We start from the raw sequence: 23,774 nt of genomic DNA, 5'->3' as shown, positions 1-23,774 counted from the left end.
TGTTTATGTTGCCTTTACGTTGCAACACATTCACACCCGTCATTAGTTTTTATTTGCATGTACTTTATCAATTCCATATCGACAGTCGAAAACAAACTAGTATTGACATTCATCTTTCATATCATATAACATACACAGAGATGTAGCACTAACTACATTAGCCAGTCAGACAACTTTAAAAATGACCTGGTAACTTAGCACCCAGATACTTAATTCGATTTAGGTAGAGGCTCTGACTTAACGTAATGTAATCTCTTCCTAAACAGCTTTCTCTTTGTTGTCACCATTTTCTTGCACATAACAAAACAAATTGATAAAAAACACATTTATTAAGCAAATACATACAGTAAATGATCCAATTAATCTCCTTGAAACGAAACTGGAGCTAATTAACATTGTTATTGCCATGCCCAATATGCTGTGCAGCAAAGTTATGGTTGTTAAATGCAAGGGTCGAGTATTTGTCAATTATCCACTTTTTCTCACACAATAGCGATAATATAAAGTTGAAAAGAGTTGCATCACAACTAACACGCATGGAGTAGTCGCTTGATATCACTTCTATAATAACAGAGTAGTCATATACATTGCCACCACTTCTTTAATCAGATGCCTCAGCAAACCATTTGTGATTGTCAAGATCTACTACTTTTTTTACTGTCAGCTAAACGGTAAAAGTGTTAACTACTTATCCAAATTGAATTTTATAAAAGTCCCATTCCTTAATAATCATTTGAAAAGAAGTAAAGGTTAAAGTACAGAAATACACCAAATGTATACATTTTAAAGTGTAAATCTAATAAATTTAAAGAAAAGTAAATGATAGACTGAAAAGTTGCCGGAAAATTTACTGGACGGAACCTTTTGTGGATATATGACAAAATATGTGTGTACGAATTTAAACACTCAAATGCACAATAACGTTTCAATGATCATTAAGACCTTTGCACCCATCATAATCATTATTACGCAAAAATACATGATAATGTAAACGTAACACAGGCGAATTCCCTACTTCTTTGTCTTCATCCCACCGTAACCCTGTGCAATGCCTTTACTGAGTAGTGGACCTTTCTCGTGGAGACACAGGGCGGGCCATACCACGTAGTCAAGAAGAGGACCACTGCTGGTGTATGCTTTGTAGAAGTCTGTGTCGAATTTTGCGCCGTGTTGTACCTCGGGTCCAATAACAACGGGTGGGTCTTGGATGCTCATAAGCCAACACAGCTCAATGCACTCCTTTACGAAAGGTTTTACGTCTTGGTGTTGAGACCTCGGAAGGCGGCGTGCATTTTCTTCCATGTATTTCTAAACAAATTAATAAACACAAATATGTTTATGATGTTTATTGATAGTATAATGTACTCTTATTAAAGTATCATTGTTTAATGCCATTAAGATTTAAATGCATCATAACTGCAAAATCTTGCACTATAATGTATTTGTCGCTGTCACTGTATTCAGAATATGTATAATAGCACTACACATTGTCTACAACTAATAATATCAGAGGGGCAAGATAGAGGATTTGAAAAAGAAAATCAACATCTGAATACATTTGAAGGGAGTTGGTTATACATAATAATATGTCGGTAACGATTTTTCTAAACCTTTATTCACACACATCAAACAGTAACTGGTAGATACTTATTTTGGCTAAATTAAGCATATCAGTCATATTTAAAATAATTAATCAAACAAAATGGTTCAAATTTGAACATTTGATTATGTTTTGTCGTGGTAACCAGCACTTTTTTTCACATTTCACCTGGACAGGTCTTTTTGATGGCTGACCCTATACAACGGAAACGAGTACCTTTAATAAGTATGTTATACTATGTGTTACTATGTAATGCAGTTTTATGATTATTTTTTTTCCTACCTCATACACAGCTGTACCAGTTTGATCTCCCAATGCTTTTCGACAATCCTTTAGGTTCTTGTAAACAAGCGAAGGCAACGCCGATCCAACCTGAATTCAAATATGTTTATAGTGTTGCTAGAATATTTTTAAATGCAAATTGTAATATGATATCAAAATAATGATAATTTTACTTTTACCTTTTTAGATAGCAGAATTCCTTGTATTTCTTCCAGTTGTTTCATAGCTTCAACTCGACAGAATTTGGCAGCATTCTTTAATGAAAACATTAATTACAACATTGATATTCATTTACATACGATTTGTACGGATTTAAAATGAGTTTCCTTTAAATAATTTATTTAACATTGTGCTCAAATGAGCGATAAGCTTTATTAAAATTTACATTTTTTCATTACTTTTATCAAAATAATGGATACGTTTTATTTAGATTTAAACATTATACAATAGACCCATACCATTAATATATCAATTAGTGAGTCAATTGTAGACTTCTCGTCTTGTAACTGTTTGTTAACGACCTCGAAGGCATCTGTCCATTGGTTGTCATACAACTCCGAGTAACGCTCGGCCAGTTTTGTAGGTCGATTCTTATCGCTGAGGTCCGCAATATTAGGATTGTTGTCAGTCAGTTTCTGACCCATCACTTTACTTAATCTGAAGAACATATTCATAGTTTAAATACAAACAGAATGCCTTACCAAAGCTCTGTATCCAGTGATGTTTAAATAGGACAGTAAAAGTGATCAAATCGCAAGCAACTTGTTTTTTGTTCGGAGAAATCACTTAACAAAAATGAAGGCATAAACTAAAAATCCACACTGTTACATTATTTGTAATCTTTACCTTGTTTTTGTGTCATCCAGTTCATGCTGCACCTCACGTAGCTCGCGTCGAGCGTGTTCCAAAGCATGGCTAAGTTCTTGTTCTCTCTGACTAGGTATCGCTTCTGAACGTCTTATCTGTTCACCTTTGTACAATGACATGCTTCGCAACTTTTCATTTTCCTTACTTAGAGACGCGATCCGAGTTTGGCAATTTTCATGTTCGTCAGTTACCGTTTTAAATTGTAAAGCATACTTTCTTGTTTCCTCACTGGCCTGTTTGAGTTTACTCTGATATCTTTCCACTTCACATTTTAGGTTTGAAATAATTCTGGTCATTTCAGCTGAATGGGAACTTTTGTCATTTTTACATTCTTTTATTTCAATTTGTAAACCAGTAACGAGTTGTTCAAATTTTACATTTTTCTCTTTAATCAAGGAAAGTTCATCCATTTTAGTTTCTATCTGTTGTATTTCAGTGTCTTTCCTTTTAAGAATAGTTTTTAACTCTTTCACTTTATCATTTAAAGAATCTCTTTCGACAATTAACAATTGTTCAGAGTTTTTGATAGCGGAAAACTTTCTTTCCATCCTTTGAATGTTCGCAGTCGCATTGCTTATTTCTTCCCGTGTCTGTTTTAGTTCGTTCTCATATGTTTCCACTTGAAGTCTTAAGATTGAAATTGTGTTGTTTATGTTAGCTAAATTAAAGTCCTTGTCTTTCGATTCAGAGTCATTGTCTTTACATCGGTTCAGTTCAATTTGTAAGTCAGTTACCAGTTGTTCATTCTTTTTATTTTGTTCTTTTATTAAAGCGACTTCAGTCATTGTATTTTCAATCTCTTGACACTTCTTTCTAAGTTCAGTTTCAAGCTTACTTATATCAAGGTCTTTACTCGTTGTCAACTCTCTGATTTGATCGTTTAGAGAATCAATTTTCTTTTGCCATGCGTGTTCAGATAGTTTAAGGTCATTTTGCTTCGTCTGCTGGCTTGTATCATTTTCATGTTTCATTTTTTCGCGGTCCATTTTCAGTTCGTTTTTATATCCTTCAACTTCATGTTCTAGGTGTGAAATGGTATTTGTTAATTTACCTAAGTCAGGACTTGTTTCTTTCAATTTTCTTTTATAATGGCTCATTTTGATGTGAAGATCAGATACCAAGCGTTCATTCCTTTTATTTGTCTCCTTGATTAAGGTGAGTTCACCCTGTATATCTTCAATCTCTTGATTTTTCCCCTGAAGCTCACTTTGTAGCTTACTTATATTTCTATCTTTTCTTTCGATGGTATCTGTAAACTTTGTGAGTTTATCGTTTAAAGAAACAATTTCTCCAGTCATGTCTTCTTTAGACCTATTAAGATCAGACAGGTTTCGTTCTAACTGCTGAATGTTTTCGGTCGCTATTCTTAAATCTTCCGAGTGTTTAATTTCTTGTCTGAGTATGGCATGATAATGTGACAAATCAATCTCAGCTGTTTTAAGTTTTTCAACTTGTTTCTTGTATTGATTTCTTTCTTTCGATAATATTGTGTTTCTAGATCTTTCGCTTTCTAGTCTCTTTTGCATCACAATCAGTTTTTCCGCAATATTTTCTGTGTTTCTTTTTTTTTTTCGCTTTCAAGTTCGTTTTTTATTTTTGTGTTTGTGTATTGGGTTTTTTCCTGAGATAGCTTGGCGTTTCTTGACTTTTCGTTATTAAGTTCTTCGTAAGCCAGGCAAAGATTACCTTCGGCTTGCTTGATACGCAGTTCTAACTCGTGAATCATTAAATAATGAGCTTGTTTTTCTTGCGTCCATTTCTCTTTTTCATGGTTTAAATGCACAGTCATTTCCTTGTGGTGAGAGCGTTCATTTTGGTTGTCTTGAACCAGTTTCTTATTTTCCTCTTTTAACAATGCGATTTTATCTTCTTGTTCTTGATTTTTTTCAAGTATCAAACTCTGTTCATGATGACATAAAATGAGCTGTTGCTTTAATCTAGATCTAGACAATTCATCCTCTTTGTTGTGTTCTGGCTGTGGTGATTTTTTCTTGTGTGTCGTTTTAGGCGAATTAATGCCACCAGTTTCATGTGTGTGGACACTTGTGTCAGACCGTTCTAGACCTTTACTCATGCGGTCACATCGTCGATTTAGTGTATTAAGTTCCTTTCGTAAGGCGGCCCTTTCAAGCTTTAAATCAATGATCTCATGTTGCAATGTTTGATTTCTTCCTTCTACTCGTTTCGTCTGATTTGTGCGATTTCTGAACCGGCTATCTAATGCATTTAACCGAGAAATTTCATTTTTTAGGTACTTGTTCTCTTTTTGTTTCTTAGTCAGCAAATACTCTTTATTTTCTCTTTCACTGACCTCGTCGTTTAAATGTTGCAATAATTTATCATGTTTGTCTAATTGATCTTTGAAATCAAACTTGAATCTATTTAATTGTTTCTTTAGCTTTTTATTCGCTTTAACCAGATCAGCATTTTTAATTAACAGGTGGCCATTCTTTTTTTCCATGTCATCGCGAAATATTTTGCAATCTTGTTGCATTAGCTTTAATTGTGTTTCTTTATTTTTCATGTCTTGTGTTAAATGGTATTTTTCGGTGTGAAGTGAGTTGTTTTCATGTTGAATTTCATATATCTCATTCTGATAAAGATCAAAGTTTTCAGATCTCTCTTCAAGAAAATAGTCATCGTTGCACGGTTGATTTTCATGTAGCCATCTGCCCAGCATTGTTTCGTTCTCCATAAGCGTCTGTTTACTGATTCTAGCCCTTCTTTCGTTTTCCTTTAAAGCAAAAGTTGTTTCATTAATTAATTTACTTACAAATGCCATATTTAACATAAGTCCACGTTCAGTGGTTGTTTTTAATGTTCTTTTGCTACTAATTACATATTTTGGAGGTCGAAAATCTGAACGACGATAAAGTATATAGTAGTTTAGATTATTGGAATTCGAATATCCAACTACCTACAAGTTGGTAGTTGGTATAAGAAAATTTAACTATCTGCTAGTTGCCAGTTTGGGATGCTGATGTTTATTTTTAGCTGCTCGAACATTTCCAGGTGGTTATTGGGAATATCCCACTACCAATAAGTTGGTAGTTGGGGATTCAGATTGTGTCTTGTTTTATGGCTAAAAGGTTCAAATATGAAGAAATCACGCGCTAGTTGTATTTGTATGCATATACACATACGTATCTTCCTGTTACACACTGCACTATGTCACTTTTGTTCGTATATTCGCAAGTTGGTTATTTGAACATTTCTAGTTGGTTATTTGAACATTTCTAGTTGGTTATTTGAACATTTCTAGTTGATTATTTGCAAATATCCATCTACCTACGCGCTGGTATTATAGAAATTAGATTATAAGATCACAACGTGTTCTCCAGTCCAAAGGTGTAAATGTAATTAAACAATACGCTTTCTCCCATGTACACATATGCGTCTTTGTCACAAACACTACATTTTATTTCGCTATATTTCGTTCATTCGCAAGAACGTTATTCCAAAATTGCCAGTTGGTTATTCGCGAATGTTTAACTACCTACCATTTTAGAGTATGATGGTCAAACTTTTTAATTTTGATAAATCACTCGCTACTTCGCAGTAGTATTCATGTATTTTCGTAACAGTCAATTTGTTATAATGATACTCATTATATGTGAAGAGGTAAACAATTTTATACGAGACTCTAAACGTTTTCAGTGATGATTCCTCTGTTTACCCTTTTCTTCTCTCTTAAAAAGTTCCCATACTAATTACATCTCAAGTTTAAATTACAAATACAATATATACACTGGTACAATTCCAATACATTTTGTATTTATGTTCATACAACATCATACTGTATACAATGACAAATTTCTATTTATCTATTTCACTCTTAAAATGCTATACACTTGTTTAAATCAAAGCGCTGATAGCGCTGCATGAACAGGGTTTTATACGGGTTTTCACCATTATGATTCACGATCATGTGTGTATTAATAAGGTGCTGATATGTAGCACAGCGAATCTAAGAGTCCCCGTGTAAAACAACCACAGGGACCGCCACAGGTTTATTGAAGCATGATGGTAAATGACAAATTAATATTTTATTGACAATAAAGTTAATGTCGCTGTGTAACCAGGCAAACCAGGATGACGAATGTAACCAATCCCAGCATAACTCCATCCTATGGTGTTATAATATGAGATAGGCTTGCCAATGACTTATTAACCAAATAAATAAAATTGGTTGACCATCCAGGGTGAATTTAAAATATACACTAAAACCGTTTCAGGTTGGTAATTAGATGGTGGCATTAACACAGACTATACTAATTATGAATTTGAAAACGATCCTTTTCAGGGCCACCGTTAAAAAATTAAATAGTATTTGAAAATGATCTATACATTATTTAAATAAAAAATGGATTCTCAGCCGGGAGGAACGATAAAAAGATAATATGCAACGGGAGCCTTCCTCCCCGTAAATGTGTGGGGTTTAATAATAGAAAATGAAAATATCAAAAAGGGTGAATGATTGTGCTATTCCCAACCAGCCTTGTTATTCACAAAACAACTTCGAAAACACAACAGATTAAAGAGAAATATTTTCTTAATTACAATGATCAAAATTAAAATTATTGATTTCAAACAATTGTAGATGAAAAACCTAAAAAGTTATTAAATCCGTGAGATTTTCTCATTTTTACACCAAACCAGCAAAAAATATAACCCAATTCATTTCAATGAAATGCCATTTTCAAAAATAAATACACAAACATCCGTCTATACGTACACTATAAAAAGTATATAAAATAAAGTTAACATTAAGTCTTGACAAATCTTTAATTTCAAAACTGTTTCTCCTTCATTGTCGTTATGGTCAGCAACTCTCTTCTATTTATATATCGTCAGCTAACTCGTCAGCACTCTAGTACGTGCCTATCAAAATCGCGTGCGTTTGTTATTTCCACGTGAGCACGTGATGTTTTAAGCGGGGAAACTGTGCGATCATTGAGATCAATGAGATCATTGTGTCACGTGATGGAATGATGCGCTTTGAGTGGATAGTAATTCTTTGTTTACGTTTCGATGTTCATTCATTTTTGGGCGCAGGGATACTACTTTAATATTATCTTTATTTAAGTTCAACAAATTAAATGTATAAAATAGATATTGCGTTATGATTGCTTCTTGCTTTGTCAAATCTAGATCGGTTATAGGAAACATAGCTTGGAATTTATATAGTCCGCACTTTCTCAAGCTATATTTTTGGTGGTAAAGAGGCAGACGACACTTGTTACTATAAATAGGCATTTTCTGTTGTGAGTGTCGAGTTTGTGGCTACACTGAACAACCCTGTTCAAAAAACTACACGGTATTTCCAAATTCACAAAACATCCATAATTTGCAAAGGATACGTCAAAGATGATGCGATAAATGAACGGATTGATTTTTTTAAGTAAATGCTCATGTTTAAATGTTTTGGGGTAATATATTGACCAAAAAATCCTACAATTTTGTTCGCATTTTTGGAATTTTTGTTTCTGCCGGAATACAAAAAACTCACTACTATAATCACAACTCAACACAATGAAATTTGATACAGGCCAAAACAATGTAACTATCAGATGCTTCCTATTACTATTGAAAAAATACAGTATTTTCATATTCTGACTTAGCGTATCTTTTTTGAAACATTAAACGGTTACATACAAAAATGTTTGTTATTTATAGTGTCACACCCATTCGGCTTATAAAACATCTTGAATGATGAACCGTTTTACACCAGAGTCCTATCTCATATGCCAGGAGCCTGAAATTAAGAGGACCGGTCGACATGAATTTAACTAGCTACTGGTTAGCTATATCAGAACAAGCCCCGTGTGGGACTCAAACCTTCGACCTCTAGTTCCACTGGCGGACGATTTAATCACTTGGTAACGGAGACGGTTTCATATATGAAACTGTGAGGGAGCAACAAAGAAATGTTAAAAGTAAAAAAAAACAAAAAAACAAAACAAACAACAACAACAACAGTGTTTGAAACAAAGACACTTGTTAAACGTTCCTGTCAATAAAAAAAATGTCCAACTTAACGAAGATAGATATGTGTGACAGTATAGAATACAACAGGTTGATAGCTGGAAATTCGCGAATAACCTATAGGCAATGTTCGGACAATTAACTGGAGAATGTATGAACAATAGTGAATTAAAACAGTGTTTGACTCGAAGATACATATGTGTACATGCATAAACATACGTTTAGTGTGTGACTTCTTCATATGTGAACTTTAAGTCCATTTAAATAGACAAAATCTGAATCCTTTTTATCCTGACTGATTGGTAGTCGGATATTCGTGAATAACAAACTGGCAATCTTCGACTATCCAACTGGGAAATGCAGAACAAAAACTCAAATAAAGAGTGTTTCTCACATAGATACATCTGTGTATGTGCATAAGAATACATTCGGCGTGTGATTTCTTTACCTTTCAACAACAAAACAAAAGACAATCTGAATTCCCAACAACCAAGTGGTTTGAGGTTAGATATTCCAACTGAAAAGTATCGTGAAGCTAAATATAAACATCAACAACCAAATTACTGTGTAGTTGATTATTCGAATCCCTAATCGCCAACAATAATATGTAGTTGAATATCCGAAAATACAACTACCTATTAGTAGGTAGTTGAACATTTGAATCCCCAACTACAAACTACTAACTACCTTACATCTTTACCGTCATATAATCTAAAGCTTTTAAAAAGTGGGGATATGTACGTAGAAACTATTTATAACTTAATTATTCCACACGATGTCTTTAACAAAATTAACGCGTATTAATATCAATATTTCTGCATACGACTATGTTCTTTTCTTTTTTAACAGGTGCTAGTTTTACGAATTCAATTTTATGACCGAACATAAATTATCGTCTCCTTAAATATAACAAGTATTGTTCAGTATTGAAAATGTATAAGACCATTCTACATCATACGTGTAATGTATTATATCTGATATACTTTTCATTTTCGTCTTTATTACGTTTTGAAATGAAAACCAGCACTAAACAGGTGACAATTCACATGAAACATCATAACAATTTACAAGGCAACATGACGAAACAATAAGATCCGAAACAAAGTGTAAACAGCGTATTAAAATGTGATGCAAGAATTGTTCGCCCATACTCATGCACTAAAACAAGATTAAATCAACACGCCAAATGTAGTATTGTCTTGTAGTATCGTCGGCCCCTCTAGCCAAAACGCCAGAGGGTAAAATATTCAGCAGGGGTGCATTAAGCAGATTGTAGAATTATTAATGTATCTGTAAACAAAATGCTTTACTATTGTTGTCTGACCATCACGATACAATAGAGACTGTTTAATTATTATTTACCAGTCAGTTGAAACCACGGCACCCAAGGTCCGCGGAATAGTGGGCTTTAACTTTCGGTCCAGCCAAGCCCAGGTCAAAATCCCCGTCCTGCGGGGACGAACTGCAATAAAATCCCCGCCAAATGCCCCCGCACCCCAGGGACCCTAGGTAAGGCCCTTTCACTGCTATTTTTGGGACCAAGTAAAAAACCCGCATTCACCCGGTACTGCGGGGCCACCTGGAAGGTAACAACACGGCCCATTTCCCCGGCTATGCCCGGTATACCCCCGAACCTGGAGGGACCGTGGTTACAAGTGACTGGTGCATTATGTATTATAATCACACAAGTTTGGATGTATCTAACAATATACGACTGCTTTAAAGGGCAGTTTTAAAATGAATATACAACTTCAATTTCAAACTAAACTCGATCTTTCATTTTGGTTAAGAACAAACACGACGCCCAAAATTAGCCTCTTCCTTACTGGCGATCATTAATCAATATCGTCTGCCATACGCATCATTGATCTTCAACATTCGACAATTATAGTGAATCTAGTACAAATGAACTTGACCTAACAAAACATTCTTCAAAACAAGTACACTTACTGTTTAACAAGACATAAACTAAATACATACATTAATACACTAATGATAATAATCGTCGAACTAAATTAACGCAACTTTCCTATCGTGACCTTTCAATACGTTGACCAATCGTTATACTTAAAAATGAGGTAAAACGCTAAATGTGTACATTTCGTTCCCGCGCCAGCAATGAAACGAATTTAAATTAGGCACTTTTGTTGAAGGTTGAAAACAATTGACAACAAAAGCAAAACAATACAATTTACCTTTCTCGTCATCCATCGATGATAATCAACCATGATTTACTCTATCCAAATTTCATGGTGTCTAAACAAATTCTTCTTTTCCGCATAACGTCTTGTCAATACGACGTGTTTTTATTTAATAAGATTCCATTTGAATTTACTTCCTCTTTCGATTTCCGTAAGGTTATATCGTTACGTAAATACCAATAATAGGTCGAATTATATGTGTATACTTAGGAGTGTTGATACTTAACCTTGGTCGATTTAAATTCTTATTCAACCAAGCGATCTGATAAACAAATTACTATCTTAAACTACCAACGGTGAAATGTAAATTTTGAGTGTTCCACTTTTCATTCCGTTTCTCATGTACATAAACTTTGTCACTTTTTTTTCGTTTACATCTGATCTACTTATGTGTTAAAACGAACGTGACCTTTAAAATAATACTTGTAAACCCATTTTAATGTACCAGACACAGATTGATTTGAATACACTTGATATACTTCTTATCAAAGACCTTACACAAGCAAATTAGATCATTGTATTATTATTTCTCTAAGATATAGGTAACTCATGTTTTTATTATTAGTTAGTGTAATTCGGAAAGTAGGGTATATCGAGTGTATGTATAGTTCAACAAACTATGAACTGATGTGAAGTAAAATGATTTATGTCTGTACGCAACCAAGCCTACTGTGAGCCTGAAAACTCGAAACCTAGTGCATGCAATAACGGTTATCGGATCAGCTCAACTTAAGTAATTAAAAAAAAAACATTCGTACTCCTAAATAAGCAGTTCCAAACTTAAATAAATTGTTTTTTAATTTACCGAAAAGGATAAATAAATATCGAAAAAAAATGGTTCCTTTGAAGAATGCCGTGTTTTATATATGCGTTTTAGGTAATAAATACATGGTTTGAATCTAGTTATCAGTAATTGATATTTTCCGTAAACGCATTATTAGATAAGTCGCTGAAATTTCATCACTTAAAATATTTGTTTTATTATATTGATTATATTTTTTTCTTTAATACGTGTGTGACTTTAAATGTTGCGAACGGCCTTTGTTGGTCAGTGTCTGTTTCAAAATGTATCTTGTGATTGTATTGGTGTGGATATGTTATCCTATGTGGGTCCTTGTAGCACTAAAACGTTCCGGAGCTTTAAAACTTACCGAGCTCGTTCCTGTAGTTCTAATGGTTATTCATTTAGATTGATTCCTAGCTTTTACAAGATAGCCGTGGTTTAAAAGGGAGACTATTTTAAATAAAGCAGATATTAGGATTGATACTGGAGCTTCCCCAGCCAAACACAATGTCACTTTTATAAACAAAAAAGTTTCAGCTCTATTTGATCGGGTTCTGCACGATTGTGTTGCATTTAAAGATAGAACGACAAATTTGAACATAAAAGTAAATTTGCTTTAAATAAACAAACTTTACCGGATAGCATATTTGTCCATTGGTTGTTTATATACATTGAAAACATCTTTAGAATTTATAAATTAATTTTCATTCTTTTTACTTCCTTATGTTGAAACGTTCTCTTATTTCGTGGTATTGAAACTTATTCAATCTCAAGTAAAGCAGGTAGATCTGCTCTGCATTATAGCATTACATACAGGTCATAAACTGCAATCAAATCAGTGTCTATACGATAAACTCGTATGACAGTTTTTGCTTGAAATTTAAAAGCGCGACATATAACATTTTTTTTATTTAGATAATTTATTTTGTTTAACTCATTTGACTTAAATGATGAAGACCAAAAAGAATATGATTTGTGTTCAGAAAAAAATAGCGATATCTGGCTCTTTTCAACTGGGGAATTTATGGCCACGTAGCTATAAATTAAAAACATCGTATTATATTGTTTATTTTCATTGAATATATATCATACGCTTGTTTTGGTTTCGATCATTAAAATTCAAATGAGTTATAAAACATGATAATGCATTAAAATAAAATAATTATTATTTGCATCAACCCACTTGTCCGCATGCAAAGTACAATACGATATGCTTTATACGCGATTGTAATCAGCACTATTCTAACTCGGTATCTCAGCGAATGTATTGACTGCGCCATTCGGGACATAAAGTCAAATTGTTTTTAGATAACATTGAGTTTGATGGGAACGTGCTCAAGAGGCCTTATTCAAGCTGTTCAAGAAGCATTTGTTATACGCAACTCACTTATAAATAGTTTAACTAAATATAGTAGTTATGAAACATTTCCTCACTGCCAAAGTTAAAGTTAAATTCACGGAGCTCGTGCCGAGATTTTTCCAAAGCAAGGTTAAGTTCGATATCTCTTTTACTAAGCGTTGATTATGAACGTCGTGCCTTGTCAACTTAGTATATAGACATACTTTTTAACTTTTCATTCTCTTTACGTAGAGAAGAAATGCGAAGTGTGCATTTTTCATGCTCGTCATTTACAGTTTTACTTGAAGAGAAAACTTTCTTATTTTCTCATGGGCCTCTTTGAGTTCACTTTGACAACTCTCCGATTCATGACTGAAGTTATATTGGTCAGTTTCGTCAAAGTAGCACCTTTGTCGTTCAATTCACTTTTTTATTGCTTTATTTCAAATTGTAAATTTTTGATCTGTCGTTCATGTTTTACATTTTCCTCTTTTATCAAGGAAAATTCAGCCAATTTTGATTCAATATTCCGTATATCACTGTCTTTTCCTTTGAGACTATTGGTTTACTCTCTGACATTATCGTTTAAAGAACATCTTTCATTATTAAAGGCTTGTTCAGACCTTTTTAGAACGGAACTCTGTCGTTCCATCTGTTGAGTGTTCTCAGTCGCATTTCTCAGTTCATCCCTTGCCTGATTGAACTCGCTCTGAAACGTGTCCACTTCACGCATTAAGTTTGAAATAGTATTAGTCAATTCAGCGGTGGCAGAACTGTTGTCGCTTTTTTATTGGTTGACTTGGTTGAATTCAATTTGTAAATCTGTAATCTGTCGTTCAAGTTTGAAAAACATGTTTATTTTTGCCAATATTCTAATTTTATTGGCATTAAAAGAGTGTAGTTCCACCCTTTCTGCATTATATTTCTCCTTTATATGCAATATATTTACCCATTAGAAAATGGACATTATATTTACCCCTTCACCACCTAACCTCCTTCGGTTTTTATTTCAAATTCGTTTTTTGGGGGGTTTGACAAAACTTCAACCTGTCATTTTGGAACTGCGTATTTGCATACAGTCAGCTATGCGCCTAATGCTTATCAATTTACAGTTACTTTAATGGCCAATCTTTATTGTATGGCCATTGTATGCTGTTTTATGCCCGCCGTATCCCTTAGCAATGCATTTGCAGAATAATGGGCCTTTCTTGTAGAAATTCGGGGTAGGGCCAGACCCGATAGCCAACTGTCTCCGTGCGTGTGTGCATGCCTGTGTGTGCGCCACTTTTTCTAGGAAACCAGAATTACTATATTTAGGAAAATTAAACGCGTAAATCATGTCATTGGGAATGGTAATTTCAAGAGTAACTTGTCAAGATCTGACCCGTTTGTTACAAAGAGAAGGGCCTGGTTTTATGATGTATTGTTTAATTCATGCAACGACGTCAAAAAGTAATATTCAAGCCCTCCGAGGACAAGCTTCGGTGGTCTGCTATTTTCATGATTTACAGAACAAGTGTTTATATTCTCAGTTTCACCACATGATGCGTACGGAAAGAAAATACTGTGAATGTATAATCCGTTTATTGAAAATTACATATACATTCAAAGTAGAAGTTAAGATTTAAAGTTTGTATTCCAATGGTAACAGATCGACAACAATATACATTGATGCTATTTTAAAAAAAAAACACTCTTAATATAAAACCGTTTTTGTAATATTTGCAACCCATATATTCCTGGCTATTTAATGCTGCTTATTACACTAACTTAAAAATGCATCAATAACAATTACTACAACATTTACAATAATAACAGTGCTTGGTTTTAAGGTTGACGAAACCTAACACCACATTCATATCCGCCACTTTATGTGAATGGGCATTCGCAATTCCACTATGAGTGGAAAACTATCGTATTCAAACTAGCTTAGTCACATCGCTTACTACTACACAAACATCGTTCATATCAAATAGCATACAGTGAGACGTTTGCCAAAAACAATGCCAACTATTAAAATACAATATCATTTTACACAGATATTTTGTTCGATTGTGATAGGACGTGATGTCATCTCATCCTAACCAATTATCTTTTTGTTGTCACCATTCGTTGCACAAAACACAAAAAATAAAACAAAAAACAAAATCCCATTAATCAAACAGTACTGTTAACTTAAATGTACTTTTAATCGAAACGAAACTTACGTAAGTTAACATTATAATGACCATACATATAGTTGTATAATGCAATGGTCAAGTATTTGTAAATGGGCATATTTTTATCACACAACCACACTAATATAAAGTCGAAAAGATAGCATCACATAAAAACCATACATGTAGTAGTCGTTTGATAGCTCTATTATAATAGCAGAGTACTTATGCACAATGTCAACAAATGTTTAATACAAATGGCACTGCAAACATGGGATTTACATTTTTAACTCCAATATAAAACGTATAGGCGGTGCTTAAATAACAAAAATACCATTTCCTTATTTATCAAAATATAGTCTAGTATAAGTCCTTTCTCTGTTACTTTTATGAGTATCTAAAAAGAACTCTATTTTAATGTTCAGAATAAAATCGCATGTTTACTTTTTAGTATGCATGTGAATGTAATACGTCTTGTAAATTTGAAAATTGACAAGCGTGTACGAATTAAAACCGTCAAAAACGCAACAATGTTCCTTCTATCTGGAAGATCATTGCACCACAACTCTTCATTACGCATAACAAAGTACTACACAGAAATACTTATGAATGTAAAAGCGAAAAAACCATGATGATTTGCTAGTACTTTGTCTTCTTCCCACCGTATCCCTGAGCAATGCCTTTGCAGAGAAGTGGACCTTTCTCGTGGAGACACAGGGCGGGCCAGACCACGTAATCAACGAGAGGACCACTACTTGTGTACGCCTTGTAGAAGTCCGTGTCGAATTTTGTGCCGCGCTGTACCACGGGCTCAATAGTAACGGGTGGATCTTGGATGCTCATCAGCCAACACAGTTCAATGCACTCTTTGGCGAAGGGTTTTACATCTTGTTGTAGAGACCTCAGACGGAGTCTTGCATTTTCTTCCATATATTTCTAAAACGAATTAAAAAGGAAAAAGGTATGGTGATTATCAACTGTGTTTTGTGCTCTGAAAGTATCAATAGGTTTAATTTTGTTGAACATCAGTACGATTGTAGTGCAACTAGACTGCATAAATATTGCTCTGTAGTTTATTTGTCGTTGTCCCTGCATTCCGAAACTGTGTAATCACAACACAACTACAGTACACATTGCCTACAACTAAATGATATTTAAAAAGCAATATAAGGAAATTAAAATATATATCAACATCAGATTGCATTCTAAAGGATTCGTTCAGATTTTGTGTCCGTAATGATTTATCTAAACTTTTATGAACACACACCAAACAGCCACAGGCATACTTGTTCGAACTTAAAGGATCCTTTGTAAATTTAGGCCTAAAATCATTCACATTGCAGTAGCGTTACCAACATCTTTCGGCAAAACAGAGCATTTCAATTATATTTTGTTTTAAAAAGTAATAAAAACATATAGTTCTTCTTTAAACTCTTGATGATGTTTTATCATTGAAACAAGCATTTTTTTCCCATTTAACACACACATACACTTATGGCTGACCTTGAAGATCTCGAACGAGTCCCTTTTTTAGTAGGTAATACAATGTTATGCAGTTTATGCATTTTTCCTACCTCATAAACAGCTGAACCAGTTAGATCTCCCAATGCCTTTCGACAATCCTTAAGGTTTTTGTAAACAAGTGACGGTAACGCCAATCCAACCTGAAAATAAATACATTAAGAGCATTGCTTGAATTCTTAATTATTTGGAAATTTCAATATGATATCAAAATTGTAAAAATATCATTAAGGATCACCTTTTTTGGTAGCAGAATTCCTTGTATTTCCTCCAGTTGTTTCATAGCTTCTCCTCGACAGAATTTGGCAGCATTCTTGAATGAAAATACACCAAAACGCATGTTAATATTTTAGTTGTAATTCTATAATATCTAAATTAATATATGAGCAAATGAATACGCAGCTTTTTAAATAGTTAAATCGGTTCCATGAACATTTTGTTCATAATTTAATAAAACTATACCATTAAAATATCAATAAGTGAGTCAATTGTAGACTTCTCGTCTTGTAACTGTTTGTTAACGACTTCGAAGGCGTCTGTCCATTGGTTGTCATACAACTCCGAGTAGCGCTCAGCCAGTTTTGTAGGTCGATTCTTATCGCTGAGGTCGGCAATATTAGGATTGTTATCCGTCAGTTTCTGACCCATCACCTTGCTTAACCTGTAGAATCATAATTCAAAATAAAGAACACCTTGTCAAAGCTCTATCGATTAGGACGAAAAAAGGCAAACATTTTAAAACAGTAAAAGTTATCAAATTGCAAGCAATTTATATTTCTCTGATGAACCACTATCATAATCGGAAGGCATATAATAAGAACCTTCATTGTTATACAATTTATGATATTTACCTTGTCTTTGTATCATCAAGCTCATGCTGAACTTCACGGAGCTCGCGTTGTGATTTTTCCAAAGCAATGCTTAGTTCCTGTTCTCTCTGACTAAGTACCGCTTCGGAACGTTTTGTCTGGTCGCTTTTGTACATAGGCATGCTTCGCAATCTTTCATTTTCTTTACGTAGAGACGCAATCCGATTTTGGCAATTTCCATGTTCGTCATTTACAGATTTCAACTGTAATGCAGACTTTCTTGTTTCCTCACGGGCCTGTTTGAGTTCTCTCTGAATATTTTCCATCTCACGTTTTAAGTTTGAAATTGTTCTGGACATTTCAGCTGAATGGCAACTTTTGTCATTTTCTAACTTTATATTTTTCTCTTTAATCGAGGAAAATTCGGCCATTTCAGTTTCCAGCTCCCGCATTTCCCTGTCTCTTGTTTTGAGAATAGTTGTTAACTCTATGACTTTATCTTTAAAAGAATCTCGTTCATCAATCAACGATTGTTCAGAATTCTTAATAGCTGAAATCTTTTGATCCATCTGTCGAGATTTATCAGTCGCATTTCTTATTTCTTCCCGTGCCTGTTTGAGTTCTCTCTCATATGTCTCCACTTTACGTCTTAAAGTTGTAATAATATTGTTAATTTCCGCTGAATTCGAGTCTTGGTCTTCCAAGTTAGCTTTATATTGGTCGCGTTCGATTTTTAAATCAGCGACCAGTTGTTCATTCTTTTCATTTTGTTCTTTTACTAAGGCGACTTCAGCCATTGCATTTTCAATCTTTTGACATTTCCGTTGAAGTTTAATTTCAAGCCTACTTATATCATTATCTTTTTCCTTCGTCAAATCTTTGAATTGATCGTTTAGAGAATCCATTTTCTCATTCCATGCGTGTTCAGATAGTTGAAGGTCAGAAATATTTTGATTCATCTGTTGGTTTTTGTCAGTCGCATGTTTAATTTCCTCTCGAGCTTTTTTCAGTTCGTTTTTATACCCTTCCACTTCACGTTCTAGTTGTGAAATCGTATTGGTGAACTTATCTGAGTCGGGACTGGTTCCTTTCAGTATTCTTTTATACTGGTTTATTTCGGTTTGTAGATCAGATACCAACCGTTCATTCTTTACATTTGTCTCTTTTATGAAGTCTAATTCACCCTGCTTATCTTCAATCTCATGATAATTCATCTGAAGTTCATTTTTTAGCATACTTATATCTCTATCCTTTTCTTCGAGTGCATCTGTTAATTTTTTGACTTCATCTTTTAAGGAACCAATTTCTCCAATCATGTTTTGCTTTGACCTATCAAGATCAGACAGGTTTCGTTTTAATTGCTGATTGTGTTCAGTCGCAATTCTGATATCTTGCCCTTGTCTATTTTCTTTGTTGAGCAGGTTATAACTTTGTGACAAATCAACTTGTGCTTTTTTCAGTTTTTCAATTTGTTTCTTGTACTGGTTACTTTCTTTTAATAACATGGCGTTTCTAGTTTTTTCACTTTCCAGTTCTTTAGTCACTTCCTGAAGAGTTTCTGCTGTATCTTCGTATTTGGTTCTTTCCATTGATATCATTGTGTTTCTTGATAGTTCATTTTTCATTTCGCTGTTGAACTCGCTTTGATGTTCAGCATTCTTTTCGTACTGGATTATTTTCTTTGATAAGATGGTGTTTCTAGATTTTTCGCTTTCAAGTTCGTTTTTTAATGCGCGAAGCTTCTCAGATGTCTCCGCATTTTGGTTTCTTACCTTAGATAACTTATCGTTTCTTGACCTTTCAATATGAAGTTGTTCGTTAACCACGGAAAGTTTGTCTTCGGCTTGCTTGGAGCGTTGCTCTAATTTCATCACACGTTGAGTTTGTTGAGCACTTTCCAATGCTTGTTTGTGCCTCTGTATTTCCAGCTCCCGTCTCTCAGTTTCATTGTGGGAATACATTGTCGTTTCCTTGTGGTAAGTGCGTTGACATCGGTTGTCTTGTATCAGTTTTTCTTTTTCTTTTTTCAACAATCTGATCTCCTCTTCTTGTTTTTGTATTTTTTCAAGTGCTAATCTATTTTCTTGCTCACATGAAATAAGCTGCCGCTTTAATTGAGAAAGAGCCAATTCATTCTCTTGGTTTTGTTTTAAACTTGATATTTCGTTATGTTGATACGTTGTTATTTTTTGTTGTAGGGCATGAATTTCCTTCTCAAAACTGCGGGATAGCTCAGCGCCTTTTCTATTTAACTCGTCTTGGAGAGAGTATTTCTCTCGAATGAGTGACGACATCTGAATTTTTAACTCTTTAATTACTGCTTGAAAGAGTTCACTCTTTTGTTCCCACTCATCACGCTCATTCCCTTCTCTTCCTTTAGTCATGCGGTCACATCGTTGTTGTGGTGTAATAAGCGTCTTGCGAAGAGCGGCCGCTTCTAGCTTTAAATTGAAGATCTCATGCTTTAATGTTTGATTTTCTTCTTCTACTTTTTTTGTCTGATTTGTAACACGCCATTCATCATTCTTGTTCCGACCAACTAAAGCTTTTAACCGAGAATTTTCAAATCTTAGATGTCTGTTTTTTGTTTGTTCCGTTGTCAGCAAAACGTTTATATGTTCTCTTTTACTGGCCTCGTCGTTTAAACGTTGCCTTAATTTATCACCAATCTTCAATTGGTCTTTGAAATCCAGATCGTATCTATCTAGTTTTCTTTCTAGCCTTTTCTTCGCTTCAACCAAAACAGCATTTTCAGTCCAAAGTTCGTCCATCTGCCTTTCCAAGTCATCGATATTTCCTTCGTACAGATGTTGCATTTTCTGCATTTGTGTTTCCTTTTCATACAATTCTTGTTGTATTTGATATATCTCATCCTGATAACGATCAAAGTATCCAGGTCTCTCTTCAAAAATATAGTCCTCGTTGCAAAATTGATTTTCTTTTAGCCATCTATCCATCATTAATTCGTCATCGATAAGCGTCTGTTTCATAATGCTATCCCTTCTGTCGCTGTACTTTAATGCAAAGTTTGTTTCGTTGATTAGATTGCATAAAAAAGCCATAATTCTCATTAGTTCATTCATTTGTTGTTTATTAATGATACTTAGTTACTTATCACGTATTTTGGAGGGCGATTATCTGAGGGTTTAAAACGCGACATAGTAACATAGAAACTGTTTTAACCATTAATTATTTTCCACAAGAGCACTATTACAAGATTAATGCGAACTGAATATGTAGAAAATATATTATGGTGACGTGTATTCTAATGATTTTAACTTAATCATAACCATATCTTACATTCCATTATTACCTCTTTTCTGGTGCTAGTTTTACGAAATCACTTGAAGTCAGGCTTAAAAGCCTAAACTCCGTTATAAATAACACTAAAACTCGGATAAAATAGTCGGAAAGTTATTGCTTAGTACATTAAGTTTAATATCGTTTAATTACTCCAATATTCTAGGTATACAGTGTGTGTGCATAGGTAAAATACTGGTGGTTAAATAACTTTGGAAATAGTAACCTTTGCAGAGGATGATATAATAAAACGAATATGGTCTTGGATTTCATGACTCTATAATAGCCTTCGGCAGCATCAGTTACAGATGGTGAAACTAAGACGGAATTGAAGTCAATTTCACCCCTTGTCCAATAAACTTGTGTAGAAATTTTCGAAAATTAAAAAAGCAATGTGCATATACCTACGTTTGCCTTAAAGGACTTTAATGCATGAATGTGCTCATTCATCTAATTAATTGAAAATCTCAGGTTAATTGCCCAATGGATGAAAAACGCTTTTGAAAACTTCTTATTATGTATGTAATCATATAATAAAGTGAAAAAAATGCCTTTGTATCATAGCGACATGGTTGTGTTAAATAAATGAGGTGAACACAATATTATGAGCGAACTTCTAAAAATCATCGCCTCATAGTATATTACGAGTATTGATAATAATTGAAAACGTATAAGAACAGTATGAGCGTCATCCAATCCATTTATATACCGTTTACGTTTTATGTAAGGTGACTGATTTCTCCCAATTTCGTCTTTACGTTTTACAGTGAAAGCCAGCAATAAAAAGTTGACATTTCACATGAAACATCATAACAATTTACAAGGCAACATGACGAATCAATACGATCTGATACGCAGCGTTAACAGCGCGTTAATTATATCATTCAAGAAGTTATTTCTTTTTGTCGCCCATAGTACTGCACAAGATCAAGATACAATTAACACGCAAAATGTAGTATTGCCTGTTTTGGCATCATAGCCACAACGCCAGAAATTATCATATTCAGTAGGGGAGCATTTTTAACCTTGTAAAATGACTATAGTATCTGTAATCAAAATATTTCTGTGTGAAGAATTTCCCGAAACTACAAGGATATAATATATTCAAACGAGTTTGTTTTGTTGCAGGGCAGTTCTTTTAATGAATATAAAACTTCAATTACAATTATACTTGACTTTCATTTTGGTTAAGAGCAAACACGACGCCCAAAATTAGTCAATTCTTCATTGGCTGTCATTAATCAATATCGGCTGCCATACTAATCATTGATCTTAAACATTCGACAATCACAGTGTATCTAGTACAAATGAACTTGACCTAACTAAACAGTCTTCCAAACAATTACACTTACTGTCCCTTTAACAATACATAAACTAAATGCATAAATTAATACACTATTGATAATAACCGTCATCTTAATCAACACATTACTTTTCTATCGTACCATCGTGACCTTTCAAAAAGTTGACCAATGTTTACACTTCAAAATAAGATAAAATCGCCAAATAGGTACTTTTCGTTCCCGCAACCGCAACCCGCAACGAAACGAAACTAAATCAGCTACCTTAGTTACACGTACGATACAAGTAAACAGCAAAACAAAACATTGTAATTTACCTCTCTCGGCGTCCATCGAAAATAATCGTCCATAGTTTAGTTTATCCCAATCTCATGGTAGCTAAACAACTGTTTCGTTTCCGCATAACGTCTTGTCATTACGAGGCCATTGTTTTATACTTAATAATAAGTTTCGGTCTGTCAAGCCAAAACAAGTTAACCGCCATAAATTTCATTGGTTTAAATTTAAAATCACATGTTAATTTACTTCCTCTTTCGATTTCCGTAAGTTTTATCGTAACGTAAATACAAATTAAAGGCCAACATTTATGTGTATATTTGGAAGTGTTTTCAATTTGATATTACTTAAGTTGTGGTCGAGTTTAATTTTAATTCAACCGAAAGATCTGATAAACAACAACAACAACAACAACAACAACAACAATCAATCAATTACCAACTGTGAAATGTAAACCATGAGTGTTCCACTTCTGAAGTGGTCTCTTATGAACATAGACGTTGTCATTAGTTTCGTTTTCATGTGATTTGCATATATAAAAAAATGAACGTGAAATAGTCATTTGAAATAATATTTGGAAACCCATTCCAATGTACCACAAATACAGTGATGTACTTCATATCAAATACCTAACACAAGCAATCTAGATCATCCCTATGTTATTATTCGTCTATAATATTGGTAACTGTTAGTTTAATGAAACTGAATTAAACTGAAAGCTGGGTTTATCCATTGTATATGTATATGTTTAACATAAGATATAAATCAATGTGAGGTAAAATGATTTAATATGTTGGTGCACAACCATGCCAAATGTAAGGCTGAACATTAATTAAGTATTGCGAACTGATATTATTGTCTTTTTTTCTGTTTCAGGGTGATTCTAATAATTGGTGGCTGATTTATTGTATATTGGTATTGGTATAAATATGTTGTCTTGCGTGGATGCTTATTTTGTAATACTACGGTTCCACGACCTTAAAACCATACCTGAGTGAAAACCGCTTAGTTCGTAATCGTAAGTGAGATCGTCCCTGTAGTTCAAATGGTTATTAGTTTCCAGGGTTTTACAGAATGAACCTTTATCATAAGGTAGTCAATTCTACATTGCATTATTACAAACATCACATTCCTACAAACATTGCATTCCTACAAACATCGCATTTCTACAAATACGCATTTCTACAAACATCGCGTTTGTACACCCATATCATTCCTACAAGCATCGCATTTCTACAAACATCGCATTCCTACAAACATCACATTTCTACAAACTGTGTGCATTTGGTTCTGCAGTCAGTCACTATAGAACCTATTGTATACCGTAATACTACCATCTGATATTTTGTTAGC

At 33.9% G+C, this 23,774-nt stretch overlaps 2 protein-coding genes across 2 annotated transcripts; both read right to left on the bottom strand.

Moving 5' to 3' along the window:
* Positions 1-236: 236 nt before the first annotated feature.
* Positions 237-22,640, bottom strand: LOC128226137 (myosin-11-like). Its single transcript, XM_052936029.1, has 12 exons — positions 22,463-22,640; positions 17,587-20,558; positions 17,198-17,396; positions 16,974-17,048; positions 16,789-16,878; positions 15,855-16,150; positions 4,436-5,055; positions 2,729-4,301; positions 2,341-2,539; positions 2,062-2,136; positions 1,883-1,972; positions 237-1,308 (listed from the first exon to the last, which is right to left on the bottom strand). The coding sequence occupies exons 1-12, from the start codon at positions 22,493-22,495 to the stop codon at positions 1,012-1,014; spliced, it is 6,519 nt and encodes a 2,172-aa protein (XP_052791989.1). The 5' UTR covers positions 22,496-22,640; the 3' UTR covers positions 237-1,011.
* Positions 4,270-11,078, bottom strand: LOC128227563 (uncharacterized). Its single transcript, XM_052938210.1, has 2 exons — positions 10,930-11,078; positions 4,270-5,483 (listed from the first exon to the last, which is right to left on the bottom strand). Exons 1-2 carry the CDS (start codon positions 10,960-10,962, stop codon positions 4,281-4,283), a joined length of 1,236 nt encoding a protein of 411 aa, XP_052794170.1. The 5' UTR covers positions 10,963-11,078; the 3' UTR covers positions 4,270-4,280.
* Positions 22,641-23,774: the final 1,134 nt, after the last annotated feature.

Source organism: Mya arenaria, chromosome 3, assembly GCF_026914265.1.
Source record: "Mya arenaria isolate MELC-2E11 chromosome 3, ASM2691426v1".
NCBI classification, from domain to species: Eukaryota; Metazoa; Mollusca; class Bivalvia; order Myida; family Myidae; genus Mya; species Mya arenaria.
The sequence above is the reverse complement of the archived record's forward strand: the minus strand, read 5'-3'. Positions and strand labels throughout refer to the sequence as shown.